The sequence below is a fragment of the Odontesthes bonariensis genome, chromosome 20 (assembly GCF_027942865.1).
Source record: "Odontesthes bonariensis isolate fOdoBon6 chromosome 20, fOdoBon6.hap1, whole genome shotgun sequence".
NCBI classification, from domain to species: Eukaryota; Metazoa; Chordata; class Actinopteri; order Atheriniformes; family Atherinopsidae; genus Odontesthes; species Odontesthes bonariensis.
In genome coordinates this window covers 28,239,190-28,257,908 of record NC_134525.1, presented here as the reverse complement: position 1 = coordinate 28,257,908, position 18,719 = coordinate 28,239,190, and the positions used below count along the sequence as shown (strand labels likewise).

The 18,719-nt window shown below is 42.8% G+C and overlaps 1 protein-coding gene across 2 annotated transcripts in view; it reads left to right on the top strand.

Annotated features, from left to right (window-relative positions):
* Positions 1-18,719, top strand: part of arhgef4 (Rho guanine nucleotide exchange factor (GEF) 4) — an 80,789-nt gene that overhangs the window by 46,741 nt on the left and 15,329 nt on the right. For both annotated transcript variants that reach the window (XM_075452889.1, XM_075452890.1), the window contains one exon: positions 15,486-15,637. In XM_075452889.1, the coding sequence (XP_075309004.1) occupies positions 15,486-15,637 (152 nt within the window). The remainder of the gene's footprint in view (positions 1-15,485; positions 15,638-18,719) is intronic.

Genomic DNA, 18,719 nt, shown 5'->3' with positions numbered 1-18,719 from the left:
AAGCGTAGACTTATATGGTATTATTTTGGGTGTGGAGTATGCAATTTTACTATCCTCGTGCAAGTGCATTTAAATACGCACGTGTGGTATTCATCATTTACGCAGGTCGTTTACACACTTTTTCCGAAGTGAAGAGCGTTTGTTGAATCTGACGTGGTGTGTTCGTACAAGACCTTACGAAAAAAGTGAGAGAAATTTAGAATAAAGATACAAAAATGTTCTTGCATGAGGCCCAATCTTCCTTTCCTGACACAACTTCTCAAAAGCCTACTAGCGCTCTGAATTGTCGCCAACACAGTGGGGAGCAGGCCCTTGGCAAATTAAGTTGGACCTCTCAACAGGTAGACATGCAACTGCCACAGTTCTGGGTGAGGGTGAAATATCTCCTGCTCAGTCCACGAGAGAGGAGAGAGGAGTGGACAGGACCCTGCAAGGGGCTTGCTGCCAGCACACTGATTATGGACTGCAGGACTGCATGGTCCACCGTGTCAAAGGCTGTGGTGAGATCAAGCAGAACTAAGACAACAGGGCACTTGGCATCCACAGACAGAGCAATATCGTTGTGCACCTTTAACTAGTGATTCAAATGATGGCGCCGGTGAGGTTGGATGCCGTTGTACCTGCTCCCAACGTTTGTTTATATCTCGTCCTTTTTTGTGTGATTCTTAATTTGTTAAGTGCTCCTGTACTAGGTCGTAAAACACATACGACAGACAGACCCTACTTCATTTAGGAACACAGTACCCAAACTGTGCTCCTATCAACCTAAAACCGGACCCGACATGGCCCGGCGACATTCAACGTGTCGCCCACGACAACAACAACAACAATTGATACACAAGCCGCAGGTCATGGAGGAGGCCCCGAGGGAAACGAGCCGGCATTAGGAACAGACTGAGACGCAGAGCACACCATTCGCCTCTGCCCAGCATTCTCCTCGCCAATGTCCAGACACTGGAAAACAAGCTAGATGAACTCAGGGCCAGAATAAAGTTTCAGAGGGATATACGGGACTGTAACGTCATCTGCCTCACTGAGACATAGCTGACCCCCCTGATCCCGGACCATGCCGTTCAACCAGCAGAGTTCTTCACAGTTCACCACAGGAACAGAACGAGTGAGTCTGGTAAATCAAGAGGAGGTGGTGTGTGTTTAATGGTGAACAACAACTGGTGTGACAACAGGAATGTTCAGTCTCTCAGAAACTACTGTTCCCCTGACCATCCTTTCTACCTGCCCCAGGAGTTAACCTCGGTCATCATCAGCGCCGTTTACATCCCACCTCAGGCGAACACGGACACTGCTCTCACCGAGCTACATGAGGCTATCTCCACCTATCAGGCTAACCAGCCTGGTGCAGCCCTCATCGTGGCGGGGACTTTAACAGTGCCAACCTTAGGAAGGTGATACCAGAGTTTAAACGACACATCAACTGTCCCACCAGAGGAGAGAGGACTCTGGACCACTGTTACTCTCCTTTCAAGGACAATGCCAAAGCCAAGTCTCTGCCTCCATTTGGTCTTTCGGATCACAGTGCCGTCTTCCTCATGCCGAAATATAAACACCGGTTTAGCAGGAATCTCCTGCAGTCAGAGAAGTGACACTGTGGACTGATCAGTAGGAAACCGCTCTGAGGGGTGCACTGGATTCAGCGGACTGGGAGATGTTCCAGCGCAGTTCGGGCGGTGACATCAACGAGTTCACAGAAGCAGTTGTGGGATTTATTGGGAAAATGGTGGAAGACACAACACCAATAGCCACCACCAGAACTTTTCCAAATCAGAAGCCATGGGTGGATAAAACCGTCCGCGACGCGCTGAGAGCCCGCACTGCTACCTACAACTCTGGACTCGTCTCTGGAAACATGACGCCATACAGGGAAGCCACCTACGCTGTCCGGAGAACGGTGAACGAGGCTAAACGCCGCTACGCCGAGAGACTGGAGCTGCAGATGGAGGGGAGCAACACCAGGGCGCTGGGGCAGGGGCTACTTACTATCACGGACTACAGAGCAACACACACAACCAAGATGAGAGCCGATGCTTCGCTGGCTGATGAGCTCAACAACTTCTTCGCACGCCTCGAGTCGGACAGCAGGCAAGAAGCTGCGCTCCCAGCCGGAGCAGCGGAAGCGCTCACTGTGACGGAGCTAGAGGTGAGACGGATGTTTAGGAGTGTGAACACCAGGAAGGCAGCGGGGCCCGACGACATCAGCGGTTGAGTCCTCAAAGCCTGCGCTGAACAGCTTGTATCGGTGTTTACAATGATATTTAACCTCTCCCTCTCACAGTGTGTGATTCCCACCTGCTTTAAGAAGTCTGTTGTGGTCCCTGTCCCAAAGACAACCAAGCCCAGTAACCCCAATGACTATCGCCCCATAGCCCTCACATCTGTGGTGATGAAATGTTTTGAGAAACTGGTCAAAACATTCATCACCTCCTCTCTGCCCCCCACCCTGGACCCTCTTCAATTCAATTCATTTTTATTTGTATAGCGCCAAATACAACAAATGTCATCTCAAGGCACTTAGAAAATAAAGTCCAATTCAAGCCAATTGGAATTCAATTAATTGTAATCATAATTCAGTTTGCATACCGCCCAGACAGATCTATCGATGACGCCATAACCTTCATGCTGCACAAGACACTGTCCCACGTGGACACTAGGATGGGGAACTATGTGAGAGTCCCTTAACATTTCCAGAGACACATTTCCAGAGTTTGTCCTTCTTCAATCTGCGTTCGGTCTGCCTGCAACGTTGCCTGATGGCGCGGGTGGTGTCGTTCAACCAGGGGTTCGTTCTTGGCTTGGCAGATTTTTGCCTAAAAGGGGCAATAGAGTCCAGAATCCCAGCACAGGTGCAATGGAAGGAGGATAGATAATAATCAGGACAGAGAGGGGAAGCAAAGCCATTCAAGGGAAAAAACTGTGAGTCATTGAAAGCAGCAGTAAATTAATCGGCCGTGGAGGAAGTGATGATACGCCGTTGACGGGATGGAGCAAGGGGTTTGCTGACTGGTTGGGGCGCCATCACTTCAAAAACGATTGGGAGATGATCTGAGATTGCAGTCTCAGAAATCTCTAAAAGGGAAACTGAGAGTCCGAAAGAAATAACAAGGTCCAATGTGTGCTTAAGATGGTGCATTGGTTTATCCACGGATTGAGTCAAATTAAAAGTTGCCAACGGGCTTTTGAAGTCAGTGGCGAATTGGTCAGATGGGCAACAAACATGAACATTAAAATCCCCACAGACAAGGAGCTTGTCATATTTTGCCAGAATGTCAGCCAGAAAGTCAGAGAACTCCTGAATAAAGCCCTTATTATATTTCAGAGGGCGAAAGAGAATTGCACACAACACAGGACTTGCGAACTCCACCTCAAACAATTGCAGTTCAAACGAGGAGTATGTACCTGTGGGAAGAAGCCAACATTTAAAATTGTCATTGAACACTACAGCAAGTCCTCCTTCTCGCCCCGACACTCTCGGGGAGCTGAAGAAAGAACAGCTGGGTGGGAGGAGTTCAGAGAACGTACTGTTTTCACCTGGTTTAAGCCAGGTTTCAGTCAACAGGAGGAAATCCAAGGAATGCAAAGTAAAAAAGTAATTTAGGATAAAAGTCTTATTTGCAACGGATATGGCGTTGATGAGAGCCATGCGAACGATACGCCGATCCGTCTGTTGGGAGGCATGGTTAACGGGTCGGAGATTCTCCAGTGCGCGTCCCCATCTGCGGATCTTCACGGGTCGGCGGCAGGGAGATGGGTACCCAACCTCTGGTACGACCGGCAGCAGCCATCGGTAGGAGTAATCCACGGAGCCTTGGATGTCGTAGCCGGCGCAATCCCAGGAGAGACCAGACAGCAGATGGAGAACGTTGTTCGTGGAGGACGAAGCCAGGTGGCATATTACTCTACCTCTCTTTCCACGTCTTCTGCGACGGCTGTTGCGTGGCAACCGACCAGGTAGATGCCATAGGTAAAAGGGTACAGACGCCAAAACAGGTGGCGGTGGCTTTGTCTGATCGTTGTCCTGGATCGGTATTATGTCCACAGAATCTCGGATTTTTAGGAGATTCGATCATACACCAGTAGTCATGAAAACGATCAAAACATGACAATACACAAAAAAGGGTAGCAGCAGATGGCCAGCCACACACAACGGCGCCATCTTCTAGAAAAAAAAAAGAAGAAGGGGATCAATGACTATTCCTGGTAGGCTACTGTCTTTTTTTTTATCAGCCATGTTACAAGCACTGTTCGAAAAAAGCATTTGCAGTATGTATTTGTTTACCATACACATTTAATTAAAAGTTTAAAAATCCTCACCTGTAACATCTTTCTGTGTAAATATCTCATATTACAATGTGGACACCCGTGTCTTATAATCCGGTGCGGCCTATACAAGTACAAAATGGATTTTCTTTTTAAAATTAGAGGGTGCGGCTTATATTCAGGTGCGCTATATTGTCCGGAATTTATGGTAGATGGCAGTTATTTATACATTAAAAAAGCTGAGACCTGTAATGAAAGTAAATCTCATTCTCAACTTTAAATTTTTTACTTTTTTGAATTAACAAGTCTTAAAAATTTTTTTTATTTAAGTAGCACTTGATTTTTTTTACAACTCTGAAAAGAGACATTTTCATACCTTTTCATCCCGACTGCCCTACTTCAACTACAGCCAACTTAAGTCCTCTTAAAGATGAACTGAAACGAATGTTCATCTATCATTCGAATGAAATTTTTGTCTTTTTCTAAAACCATCAATCCAACTTGAACTAAATTTTCCGGGCATAACTTGTTAAAACGGCCATTTAAAAGTGGGAATTATGTGGCCTTTGGTGCGAAATTGGCCACGTGACCGTGACGTCATAGGGTTGACTCCCTTATTTGCTAGTATGGCTGGCTGCGAAAACAACATACATTTGATGGACCTATATCTCATAAAGGAACCAAAATTCTGATACAAACATCAGCAGGTCGAAAGAACACACCTCTAACATTATGTGGAAAAACGTTTGTTGAATTTAAGGCACACAAATCGATTTAATATCTATATTGTAGAGGCTCTGCACCTCCGTATGGGTAATGGAAATGAAAGAAAGTTACCATTTTTGGCACAGGATCGGCGGCACAAAACAGCCATCGCTCCTACTACACGCTGATTATTATTAAGATGTTATCAATCAAATGACACAATAGTGTATGTTTGCTGTGGTAAACTGGAAAAGATTTGAACATGCCGGTTTCGCAGATATGGCATTCTGCTGCGCTGTCTTTGACACGTTGAAACCTAACGAAGGGGCACTTTGAAATCCAGCCACTTAAAAAAAACGTATGTGATAATAACATGGTTTTAATGTAAGCTTAATAAACAATGGCGTGGATTAACGGGTCGGAGATCCTCCAGTGCGCGGCCCCATCTGTGGATCCTCACGGGTCGGCGGCAGGGAGATGGGCACCCGGCCTCGGCACGACTGACAGCAGCCATCGGTAGGACTGATCCACGGAGCCTCGGATGTCGTAGCCGGCGCAAACACCGGAGAGACCAGACAGCAATTCTAGCTGGATATGTGTGCAGACCGAAGAGCAAAGCGAGCAGTCCCCTGCTTCCGAGCAGCAATTCAGGTGCAGCTATCGGCAGGCGGCAGCACGCAGTGATACGATCCACCGTGCTCTCAGCCAATAGCAGTGGTCGACACTTGCCTCTCAGAAGCGAACAGTAAGCGAACATTATTATATATAAAAAAAACAAGTCCAATTATGTCCGATCTGGAAATTTCAGACTCACCTGTCTTCGAGCCCGAGCAGTAGTTCGAGCAGGGACAGTCTCCGTCGGCACACCAGGTCCAGCGATGTCAATAGTTGGAACAGCTTCAGCTAAAAGACGTCTCCTATTCCCAACCATTCCCGCGATCTCCACATTTTTAGTGAAACAGTTGTGATGGAAATGTACGGAGCACAACACGGATGTTGAGGACACTTCAAAATCACGACGATGCCTCCGTACAAACTGTATCCACCGTGCTTTCGTCTTTGCCTTCTCCTTGTCAGCCTCAGTTCCAGTAGTTTTTGGTTTGGGAAACATGTGCAGAGAGATCCCTTCAGTGAAGCTGCTATTTTTGCAACTAACACCATTTGTTCCTCCAGCAACACAATATTTTCTGCCGTGCTTTGATGTCTTAGCCATAGATGCCGCCATTACAGTTAGACTACGAGAACTGCTGTGTCAACCCTATGACGTCACGCATTAAAAAAAGAATTCGCACAAAAAGACAAAATGTGGCTCCTTTTGAGCCCGTTTTAACATGACTTCCCGGATAAATTATTATCCAGACAATATCTCATTTTAATCGCAAGGCTTGGAACCTTTAGAATCAGCAGCAAAAACTGTGAAATTCCAACAATTAAAATTCGTTTCATAAGCACTTTAAGTGTTGACGAGTATTGTAATCAATGTCCCGGAGAAGATGGAGCTGGACATGACTAATTTGATATTGCATAAAATGAAAGTATGTTCTTAAGGATAGAGGACTAATAATGCAATTTTTCCATTCCGTGATACAGCTCAACTTGAGACTTCTTTACTTTGTTTTCCACTGTAGACAGTTGGCTCATCTCATCTGTCTAATTCGAGCTTCCTTGTCTCCCCTATTGTTTAAATTTCGATTTCAGGAAAATAAATTTTGGCTCAAGTCCTAAAATGTATTTAGAGGACACAGGAATTAGGAGAGAAGAGGCACAAGACTAAAACAGTATACCAGGATACACCGGTGCACCTTTTTCTGAAAGTTTTCTTTGCATCAATGATCAAAGACAAAAATAATGAAAAAATTTCATAAAGTAAATATGCATTTTCACAAATACCTTTTAAATTCATCAAGATAGTTAATTATTTAATTAAAGCTAGTTTAAAATAATGGGTCAAAAGTGAAATTATATATTTTTATATTAGTTGCCTTACCTCCTCTCACCATGCGTAAAGCCTAGCCATGTCTCTGCTCACATCTCTTTGGAAAAGTGCCATAAGCCTACCCATTTTAATTTTAACGATATTTCAGTGATAATCTTTTTTAATGTAGCAAACTCCAGAAACGTATGTACATATTGCTCTGTTTTCTTTATTACACAAAGTCTGCCTTGAATTCCAATAATAACTACTGGTTGTAATTGTCAGGTGTGGGTTGAGGGAGGACACGGATGCGGACTTCAAAGGTAAAGGGTGATTTATTTTCCAAAAACAAAGTAACAACAAAAGGCGCGGCTAAGCCGGATTCAAAAAACCAAACTGACAAAATAAGGAACTAAACATGGCACGGATAAATAAATACTTAACTTGGCAAAAACGTGGAACGTGGAACGTGGAAAGGCAGGCAGGCGTATCATGGGTAAGGGTAACAATCTCACAAGGAACAAAAAGGACTGAGAACTTAAATAGGGAGTGAGCGTGATTGGGGACAAGGTGCAGCTGGAGGGGAATAAACAGGTGCAGTGAATGAACTAATTAACAGGGTGCAGGAAAAACTTGAACCATGACATGAACCGAAAACCAAACATGGACTCAAACTCAAAAACGTGACCTAAAACATGAAACTAAAAACAAGAGTCCATGGGCGTGACAGAGCCCCCCCCCTCAAGGGGTGGATCCCAGACATCCCTTAAAAATCCAAGGATGGGGGGGAGGGGCTCGAAGCCGGTCAGGCGGGGGACCAGAAACAGGCATGTGGTACCGGCTTCGGGCAGCAGGAGGCGGTGGTCTAGCGGACGCCCAGACTGCAGACGGCGTGGCAGGAACAGGCGGTGGTCTGGCGGACGCCCAGACCGCAGATGGCGTGGCAGGAACTGGCGGTGGTCTGGCGGACGCCCAGACCGCGTGGCAGGAACAGGCGGTGGTCTGGCGGACGCCCAGACCGCAGACGGCGTGGCAGGAACAGGCAGTGGTCTGGCGGACGCCCAGACGGCGTGGCAGGAACAGGCGGTGGTCTGGCGGACGCCCAGACGGCGTGGCAGGAACAGGCGGTGGTCTGGCGGACGCCCGGACCCCCGATGACGTGGCAGGAACAGGCGGTGGTCTGGCGGACGCCCGGACCCCCGATGACGTGGCAGCAGGCGGTGGTCTGGTTGGCACCCAGACTTCCGTCGGCGCGGCGGCAGGAGGCGGTGGTCTGGCGGACGCCCAGACCTCCGTCGGCGCGGCAGGAGGAGGAGCCGGGGACCGTCCGACGGTCGGCCGGACGTCCGGCGCGGGGGGAGCCCCCTCTTTAAGGGATGGATCCCAGACATCCCCAATGTCTGGGGGTGGGAGGGAGGGGCTCGAAGAGGTGAGTCCATGGGCCGGGGCCCCATGGGCCCTAAGGCTTTGTCTGCCCCTGTAGCCTCTTTGTCAGGTCCTGTGGGTCCTTGGTCGGGTTCATGGTCAGGCTCGTGGTCAGGTTCAAGGTCAGGCTTGTGGTCGGGCTCTGTGGCCTCTTGGTCCGGTTCGAGGTCGGGTTCTTGGTCAGGCCCTATGGCCTCTTGGTCAGGCTCGTGGTCAGGCCCTATGGCCTCGTGGTCAGGCTCGGGGTCAGGCCCTGAGGCCTCTGTGGCTGGGGCCAGCTCTTGGACGGCTGGGGCCAGCTCTTGGACGGCTGGGTCTCTGGACACTGTGGCTGCTGGGTCTCTGGACTGAGAATCTGCGGGCTGAGGTGTAAAAGAGGTGAGGGAGGATGTGCACAGTGTGCCTACCTTCTCTGGTTCCAAACCGAAAAGTTCCATCAGTAAGGCACGCTGCACACTCCTCGCCACCTGCTGGAAATCGGGCAGATTCTCAGTCCAGTTGAGGAGAGTACGCTCCACTGAGAGAAAATCCAGCAGTTTATTCGTTGCCTCCAGCCTCTGCCATGAGGTGGTGGTCCAGAAGGCCTCCATTAAGTCCCAGAAGATATCAGAGTCCGCCGCGTCCATGGCTGGTGAGATTATTCTGTCAGGTGTGGGTTGAGGGTGAAGGGAGGACACGGATGCGGACTTCAAAGGTAAAGGGTGATTTATTTTCCAAAAACAAAGTAACAACAAAAGGCGCGGCTAAGCCGGATTCTACCATCAAGGGAACAATACTTTTAAAACAAATTTCTTTGTATTTAGATTTTGGTTGTCCATCAGTCTACAGTGTGACCCTGTAACCATGTAACAGTGCAGTAGTTTCAGTTCTGTATTCATGTGGCTTCATGGAAGTAATCTCATACGGATCAATATTGCGAGAGAAACTGGTGTCTATTCTGATGATCCACATTGATTTCTCTCTGTGTAATTTAGGACTTCTTTGATGTCATCAGCCAGGCAACCGATTAACCTCCTTTGGCCAGCCAGACATGTCCCCAAAAACAAAATAAAGGCTAAAGCACATCTTCAGACACTATGACTGAGGCTTCCTCTTTCTCCAACAATTACTATATGCCCGGCATGTCTCTGTATCTGTAGCTCATACTGCCTAAAGCAAATGATTCTAAATTTCTTGTTCACATTACCCTTTATAATTTTTGGAGGATTGTTAGCATGCTTTATGCCTTATGATTATATTCAACTATTTGACAAAAGCCGTCCTTAAATCAAACTTTTTTTGTGTCTGTTCTGGAGACAGACAGACTTATATTGCTCTCATTTATGCAGCTCCCTCGTTGTATTCTCCTCAGTCAGCGTGGTTACATGCAAAGTTAATTCAATTCAATTCAATTCATTTTTATTTATATAGCGCCAAAAACAACAAATGTCATCTCAAGGCACTTATATAGTAAGTCCAATTCAAGCCAATTGGAATTCAATTAATTAATAATAATCATAATTCATAAAATAATCCAATTCGTTCATATAGAGCCAATTCAAAAACAATTTCCTAGCTAAGAAAACCAACAGATTGCACTGAAAACTTTTTGTTTTTCGGTCCAATCTCCCGGCCTGAGCGGCGTGCCTGAGGCGACTGTGGAGAGAAACGACTCCCTTTTAACAGGAAGAAACCTCTGGCAGAACCAGACTCAGGAAGGGTGGCCATCCGCCTCGACCAGCTGGGGTTTGAGAAGACAGAAAGGGGGGGAGGGCCGCAGCGGCGGCGGCACTGTAACACCATTCAAAGGATATCTGTTGGAACAGGGAAACACGAGTTAATGACCACAATAATATCACATATACATAAAGAGAGTAAAGTGAGGAAATGTGTGTCAGATGAGGCCCCCCAGCAGTCTAGGCCTATAGCAGCTTAACTATGGGATGTTTCAGGATCACCTGAGCCATCCCTAACTATAAGCTTTATCAAAAAGGAAAGTTTTAAGCTTGGTCTTAAAAGTGGAAAGGGTGTCTGCTTCCCGGACATTTACTGGCAGCTTATTCCACAATAGAGGGGCCTGATAACTGAAGGCTCTGCCTCCCATTCTACTTTTAGAAACTCTGGGAACCTCAAGTAAACCTGCAGTTTGGGAACGAAGTGCTCTGTTAGGAAAATATCTTACAATGAGATCTTTAAGATATGATGGAGCTCGGTCATTAAGAGCTTTATATGTAAGGAGAAGAATCTTAAATTCTATTCTGAATTTAACAGGGAGCCAATGAAGAGAAGCTAAAACTGGAGAAATATGATCTCTCCTGTTAGTTCTCATCAGAACTCTGGCTGCAGCATTTTGGATCAACTGAAGGCTTTTCAGAGAATATGTGGGACAGCCCAATAATAAAGAATTACAGTAGTCCAATCTTGAAGTAACAAATGCATGAATTAGTTTTTCTGCATCACTCTGAGACAGGATGTTCCTGATTTTAACAATATTACGAAGGTGAAAGAAGGCAGTCCTAGAAACCTGTTTTATATGCGAGTCAAATGATAAGTTCTGGTCAAAAATAACTCCAAGGTTCCTCACTGTAGAACTAGAAGCCAAGGAAATACCATCTAGAGTAACTATATAGCTAGACAATTTCTCCCTGAAACGCTCAGGTCCAAAGATAACGACTTCAGTTTTGTCTGAATTTAGCAGCAGACAGTTCTGAGTCATCCAGGTCTTTATGTCTTTAAGACATGCTTGTAGTCTGACCAACCTATTGGTTTCATCTGGTTTTATAGATAAGTACAGCTGAGTATCATCAGCATAGCAATGGAAATTTATGCCATGCTGTCTAATAATGTTACCTAATGGAAGCATGTATAAAGTAAAAAGAATCGGTCCAAGCACAGAACCCTGGGGAACTCCATGACTTACTCTGGTGTGTGAGGAAGATTCTTCATTTACAAGAACAAACTGAAATCTATCAGATAAATATGACTTAAACCAGCCTAATGCAGTTCCTTTAATCCCAATAACATGTTCAAGTCTGTGTAATAAGATACTGTGATCGACCGTATCAAATGCAGCACTGAGATCCAACAGGACAAGCACAGACACAAGTCCGCTATCAGAGGCTAAGAGGAGATCATTGGTAACTTTCAGCAGTGCAGTTTCTGTGCTATGATGCACTCTGAATCCTGACTGAAACTCTTCAAACAGATTATTACTGTGTAAATGATCACAAAGCTGAGCTGCAACTATTTTTTCAAGAACTTTAGACATAAAAGGGAGATTGGATATAAGTTGGGGTTTGGTTAAAGCTCAACATTGCCATTACATGGGGCCACTTTCATTGTCTTAGTATAAATGCATGGTAGTTTAATTACATTATTAACCTAAGTATTTCCAATACTGAAACACTATTGACTGTGAGAAAAACATTCAAGACGTTCTACCAGCACAGCAGACTTGTTTACCAACTCACTACTCATTTGTATCATTTACCCCCTTGAATAACAGCGTGCCCCCTATGGCACAGCAGAAGAAAATATATTGGGTGTTGATAAACAGATGAATGCGCAATTGTTCTGAGAAGAATACATTAATTGTTGGTGTCATGTATATGTGGAATTTACTGACAAATGGAAACAAATGACAATCCTTTTATTTTGAAATACAGACAGAAACAAACACACACTCTCTCTCCTCCATCCTGGTAAGCAGGCCAAGTGGTTCAGGGCAGTTAGTTGTACGAGGTTATCCAGTCACGCGTTGCAAATAGACACGTGACACAATGCAGCACACAGACATCTAATGAAAATGCAACCATCACGCTTGAATTCCTCCCCTGACCACACACACACACACACACACACACACACACACACATCCGTGCCAGTCACTACTGAATGTTCTCTGTGCAGACAAATCTGATCCACTAATATGGCTAACCTACATTTGGAGACTAAGGATGATTAAATGCTACAGTCCAAAGTCACTATGGCAATTTGATTTAGCCTCAGCTTTTAGTGGTTTCACACAAACCCATTTAGATCAGTGTTGTGTTTTTTTTGTTTTTTTTTATCCTGTCAGCATCTCACAATGTGCGTGTGTTTAACACGCACATTTTTCAAGGACAGGATGACCAGCCAACTGAGATGTCAACAGTAAACGGTACAATTTAGTTTTCCTTTCCTGTTGTGAGGGACTGTGTAAGAACCTGCTACTGTTCGCTGAGTGACACTGATTACTTTTGTTTATTGTGATAGATTGATCAGCATCGGGGAACCCTTCTTTCGTCACAGTTCCATTCTACAGAATGTTATGTTTTTGTTCATTAAAGCAACACGAGTATTTGGCCATTTCTTTTGCTCTTTGGCTCCCCCTACAGTTGTGGGGTGTAACACCCCTGTCATCAAAACAAATCTCTGTGTGAACACTGCAAAATTTTTTGTATATACTTGAGGAAGCCACATAGATGCCACCAAAAGCCCACAAAAATGTCAAGCAACCATAAAGCAAAACAGTGTGGTGCCAGTCTGGAAACCAAAGTTGAACTGTGATATTTCAACCCACCGTATGCGCTAGGGCAGTTTCCAGTCTGGGAATTTGCATGATAAAAGTCAATGTACTTTGAAAGGAGTCAGAAGCACATAGTTATAAGTTTCACAAACTTTTATGATATTGTGATATAATATAACATCACCCTACACCCTACTAGATGTTGTTTTGTAAGATTTACCCTCTTTGAGAGTAAAAAGAAGGAGAAAAAGTCTATAGTTATAAACTAACTATCTAACTATATAAACTATTGTATTGAATTGTTTTTAATTTTATTGTTTTGGGTCTTGCTTCATAAAAGAATAACCAAGTACAAGGTCAGTGGTACCAGGTCCAGATCTTGATTGTTTTAATATCTAGTTGTCTAGTTTTCAACTTTAAGTTGTAGTACAGTACTGAATTGATTCAGTCATTCTAGGACCAAGGGCTAACAATACTGATTATAACAGAGTCCTTTAGTATTTATTATCTCAGTATCTTAAATCATCAAACATCTCATTTTGTTGTGTACCTTTTCAAAATCTCTGTGTTGGTGATCTTGCAGACTCTTCTGTAATTAGCTACATTGGCAAAGATATGTAATTGTTATCTTTTGTTTTTCGTGCACTTATGTGTGTGCGAGTGATGTTCATTCCTAAATAAAACTGGCTTTGTTTAAATTGATGCAGAAAATCTAAACTATCAGAAGGGGCTGACCGGCACATTTTTCGTCCTGGGCCCCCTGACAGTTGAATCCAGTTGTGATCAGAGAGCTTCTTTTGTGTGTGTTTTTAATTTACAGAATATACAAAAAATGTTTATAATGCTTTCAGAGTATTTCATCTGCCTTATCTAAACCTCATTAATCACTCTTTAGGGGTTGATGTTTTGATATTGCCATAACTGTTTAGGACCCCCTTTCTCCCCTTTATGTTTCTGAAAATGGAACTGCTGAATCCCCCTGCTCACAAATGAAGGCCAGTGAATACCTGAAGCTATTCTGTGTCTCTACAGTGTCACTCAATCAGGATGTCCTACACTGCCCTCATCAGGGCAACAGCTGTAATTTTCTCAGTCCTGATGATAGTTGTGATGGTGGTGTGACATTATGGAGTTATATGATGTTTAAGATAATCCTTTATGTATTCACATATTGGTGATGTGAAATGCGAGATGTTTTTAGTAAATCATGTCCCTGTTTAGAGTCTTTTAGAGCATCTTTTGCATATAGGCCATTGGGCCTTTAGTGGTCTTGCATTATATCTCTTTCTCTCTGTTTCGAGACAGTGATTTGTCACCACAGATACTTTCTCCATGGAAACAGCTGTTGGCAAGGCAGGCGAGTTTGATGCCTATGATGAAGCTGTCACACGCTTGAGTATTTTTAGCTCATCAGCCAGGTAGCCACAAACTGTGAATTCAGACACTTTAAAGGATTTTTCTGTGATCAGACAAAACAAAGAGAGAGAACCTCTTTATTATGGAAGGAGGCTGCTGATAGAGGACATTTTATGCCATATTTATCCTCATTTTGAAAAATTTTGTGGAACATGGCAATTAATCTCTGTCATCATATTATCAGACGTCAGTCACCCTCACTGACAGATAAATGCTAGTTACAGAGACATGTACAAAAACTACATCGCTTGTACATTTTTGTACACTATTTTTATTTTGTGGTGCTATGCATGATGATGATGATTTAATACAGGTTGGTGGTAGAAATGAGATGGGTATGACCTCAAAACATAATTATACAAGGGTCATTGACAAACTTAATTAGAAAATGCAAAAAGTAATCGGTAATCATGGTCATAACATTAACCCTAAGTCAACTCCTCTGACACAGCTCCAAGACATTGATGGCTTGTCTGACTGTAGGCACTTGTCAGATGATGTCAAAGTATTTGAAAGATGGCAGTGTGCTCTGTTTTTGTTTTTGTTATGCAAACATGCAGCCACAGGAGCTTCTGCCCCCATCCTTTGCTGAACTGCAAGGTCGCTGTGTCACCGGGCCTTTATCACAGAAGATTATCACACCAGCCTGTGAATGACAGTAAAAACAATATCACAGTTGGAAATCAGTTATTTTCAGTTCATGTGAATGTATTTGTTTATCGACATTTAATCCAAAAAATATAGACAATATTTACACATGACTGCCTCCATATAGCTGCTGCAAGGTGGTTAGCACTGTCGCCTCACAGCAAGATAGTTCCTGGCTTGTCTGGCACGTCGCATATGGAGTTTGTATGTTTTCTCTGTGGATGTGTTGGTTCTCTTCAGGTACTCTGGCTTCCTCCCATCGTCCAAAACATTCATGTCAGGTTGATAGGTGACTCCAAATTGACCATAGGAGTGGGAATGTCCATGGTTGTTGGCCTGGTGACCTTTCCTGGCTGTACCCTGCCTCTCACTCAGTGTTGGGTTAGGTCCCAACCTTTTGATAGCTGAGATTCTTTTGTTTGTCATGAGCATGAAAGGTTCTGGTCTGAAATCCTTTATGCTCTTTTTTAATTGATTTGCTCTAGTTAAGAATATTAACTTGTTCAGCACCAACAGTTATAGGTTAGATGACAAAACCACTTCAGTGTGTAAGTCATCTAATCAGACTTTCTGTTGTCTGTGTGTCTGTCCTCACACCCCTTTTCTTTGCTGTCCTAGCTGTGGTTGTTCCTGATGGGGCATCGGAGAAGGCAGGTCTTGGTGACGAGCTGGGCAGTGAAGAGGATCTTCTATATGAAGAGTTTCGCAGTTCTGGACATCGGTTTGGGCATCCAGGAGGAGGTGGAGGGGAGCAGCTAGCCATCAATGAGGTAGTTAATTTACAAATGAACATTAGTCTCACCAAATTATGGACATTCTCCACAGTTATGGTTAGATACTACATAATACAAAGCAATGAATGCGATAAAGGCAGCTATGCTAAGTTTTTATCTTCTTCTTGTTTTGTCTTTTAATTTCCAACACTTGGTATTCTTAAACCCTACTTTAAACTGTATGGTTTAACTGTGAAAAGATTATTACTGATAATAACTGCTTATAACTGATAATGTTAAGATTTGATATGCTTACAGCTTATATGTAATGTTTAGATTATGAAGTCTTTACATAACAACTAGTATTTTGAAATAATATTTTCTGAACTAGCTTTTTTAAAATGCTAACAGTTCTCACCATTTTTGGATAACTATTAGTCATAGAATTGTTACCATTAGTTTAAAATGAAAATCAATGAAGAGACTCTGCAGAAAAAGAGAGGCAGCACTGTCGTTTGGTAGTGTTATACAAAATGGAAGAAACAAATTTTTTTTTGCTAAATGTCTCCAATTTTTTTCTCCAACTTCAAGTGGGGCGCTTGATTTACAGTCAACCAAGTATGGAAAAAAAACTTTGTGTTGCTAAAGCACCATTGTCATTTGCAGCACTTATATTCATGGCATTTGTTTCTCTTATGAGAAGTGAGAACTAATACAAATTTAATTGAAGACAAAATCTAATAAGATTTTAGAATTCAGAGGTATCCTATGAGGGTGCACAGACTAGGGCAAAATGAGGTGTCAGGGTGAAACAGGGCTGTTGCTTAGCAGAGGACAAGACTTTAGCAGGAGAGGTCGCAAAAATACTGAGTACTCTGGGGTTACTGGGTTCTTTGGTCGTCATGGATACAGACTCTGAAGTATGCTGTTGCACAGCTTCAGTAAGATGTAATTTACAGAGTGGATTCATGCACTCTCACAGCACCTCACTGAAGATTCATAATGCACAGTGTGACACCAGTTGATCTACTACATGTGTTGTTATTGTTTGAGAAAGGGCATCTTAATGGAAGCTTCCAGAATCTGCTTTGGGCATGAAAAATATCTATGTCACAAAATCCTTTGGCCCCCCAAAATTAATAATGCTTTTAATAATCTGTCTTTGGAATCAGGTATGAAATCAAACCAGGTCATGATATGTTGCTCCTCCTCTCTCCCATCTTATTGCAGTCTCTGTTGCTCTAAATCACCAGGTGGTGACAAACTGACAGTCATTCGGTGGAAATATTTATGCAACCAGCTTCCATCGCCCAGTTTCCTATTTTTTCCTGCGTATCAGATCAACTGAAAAGAGTCAGAGCTTTACTGCCATCAAGTGGCTCACTGTTGTAGGCTACATTGAGCTTAAGAAATATTTGAACAGTGACAGATTCTTTGTTATTTAAATTCTGTAATTTTCAGTTAACTCCAACTGTGCCTCCATTTCATCTGCTGAAAATACAACGCAAGGCAGACAGATCCACAAGCAAACAGTTACTAAAGACAGCTGTGGTGAAGCTCTTGCAGATGATGGAACACATTAATGGTGATGTCCATCTATTTTGAATTTTTGACGCTATAAAAAAAGGTAACGTGTATGAGTCTGAGACAATACTACATAAAGTACAGTGGGTAAAGTGGTAAAGTGAGTTTGTAATGGTGATTTTTCCTGGATATTGAGGTCAGGTCCAAAGAGAGGTGAGGAAATCAACGGCTCACTGACTTTACCAGGTCAGTTGCTTCAAGCTAATTCACTAAAACATGGGTTTGAGAAATCCTTCATTTCTTCAATTCCATGTTGGTGAGGTCATAAAGGGAAACTAAGAGATTCTGAGAGGAAACATTTCTACCAAAGTATAGGATACAGAATACATTGTATACAACAATATGAGACTCAGTGATAAGTAGTGTCTGTAAACAATCAAGTGAATGTAGCTTGAATGTAGTTTATAGAAACAGTGTCCTCTGACTGTCCAAGTATCACACTGATAGAGGATATGTCTGTTAAAAAGTTTTTCTTTACTTATTGCCAAACACTTAATGCACTGAGCTTTACAAGCAGCAGTGGTGCATTATCAATGTTTTTGTGCTATGTTTATCCACCATGGGGCTACAAATATGGTCCTGACTCTCTTACATGTGCCTGAAAAGCCGCAGTCACTGCTCAAGTCCCCTTAAAATAGTATCTAGTTTACATTTTGATTTTAGATGACTTGATGTTAATTATTTTTCTTAAAAAGATGTTTAAATTGCTATATAATTAAATACATTTTAAAGCACTAAAGAGCCCTGCTTTTTTAAATTTCATGGACAGCATTATATACGTATAAGAATAAAACTACCATTACACAGCAATTTTTGTGACCAATTCCAATTTATGAATTTTAAAGGCCTTACTGGCCTTTTCTCATTTTGGCAAATTAAGAGTTTGATCCTAAGATCTATAGTCAACTGATATAAGGTGATTTTGTAAATTTTATTTGAACTTTCAACTGTAAGAAGTATTTTGTATTGTATTGTAAGTATTGTTTTTGCGAAGAGTCTGCAGGGCCTTTTGCATCTGTCTCTGGAAATCCAGAAAAATGTAAGTCCTCCAGTTTCTTGGATGGAGGTATTTGTTCAATAGTTCCACCTTGCACCAGATTATTTGCCCTAAATTTTTCTCTCTTTTTCATTAATCTCACAATTTACAAGTGCATCAGAGAAATTCTGTATTTGTACTCTTAAAAATGAAAACTAATGCACAAGGTAAGAAAACTAGAGAAATTCAACAAAATACATTTATATTGTTGTCAGCAAATGTTGATCGAGTGCAGTCACCTGAAATATTAATGGCTATATAAGTTTTTCATCACAAATAAAATAATTTCTGCTGTCATCCAACAGTCTGTTTTTTATTTTATTTACTACATGCCCTATTTTCTACTAAATATGTCCTGAAAGTCTTCTTTACATGCTGCTATTATCTGTTTTTATCACATTTCATTGGAAGACCCAAAACAATAGCAATATCAACAAAAATACTGTCTGAGTGTATGTTTTTTTATATATATCTTGAACCTAACAGAATTAGATTAATTCAAGTAACATCTAATGATTT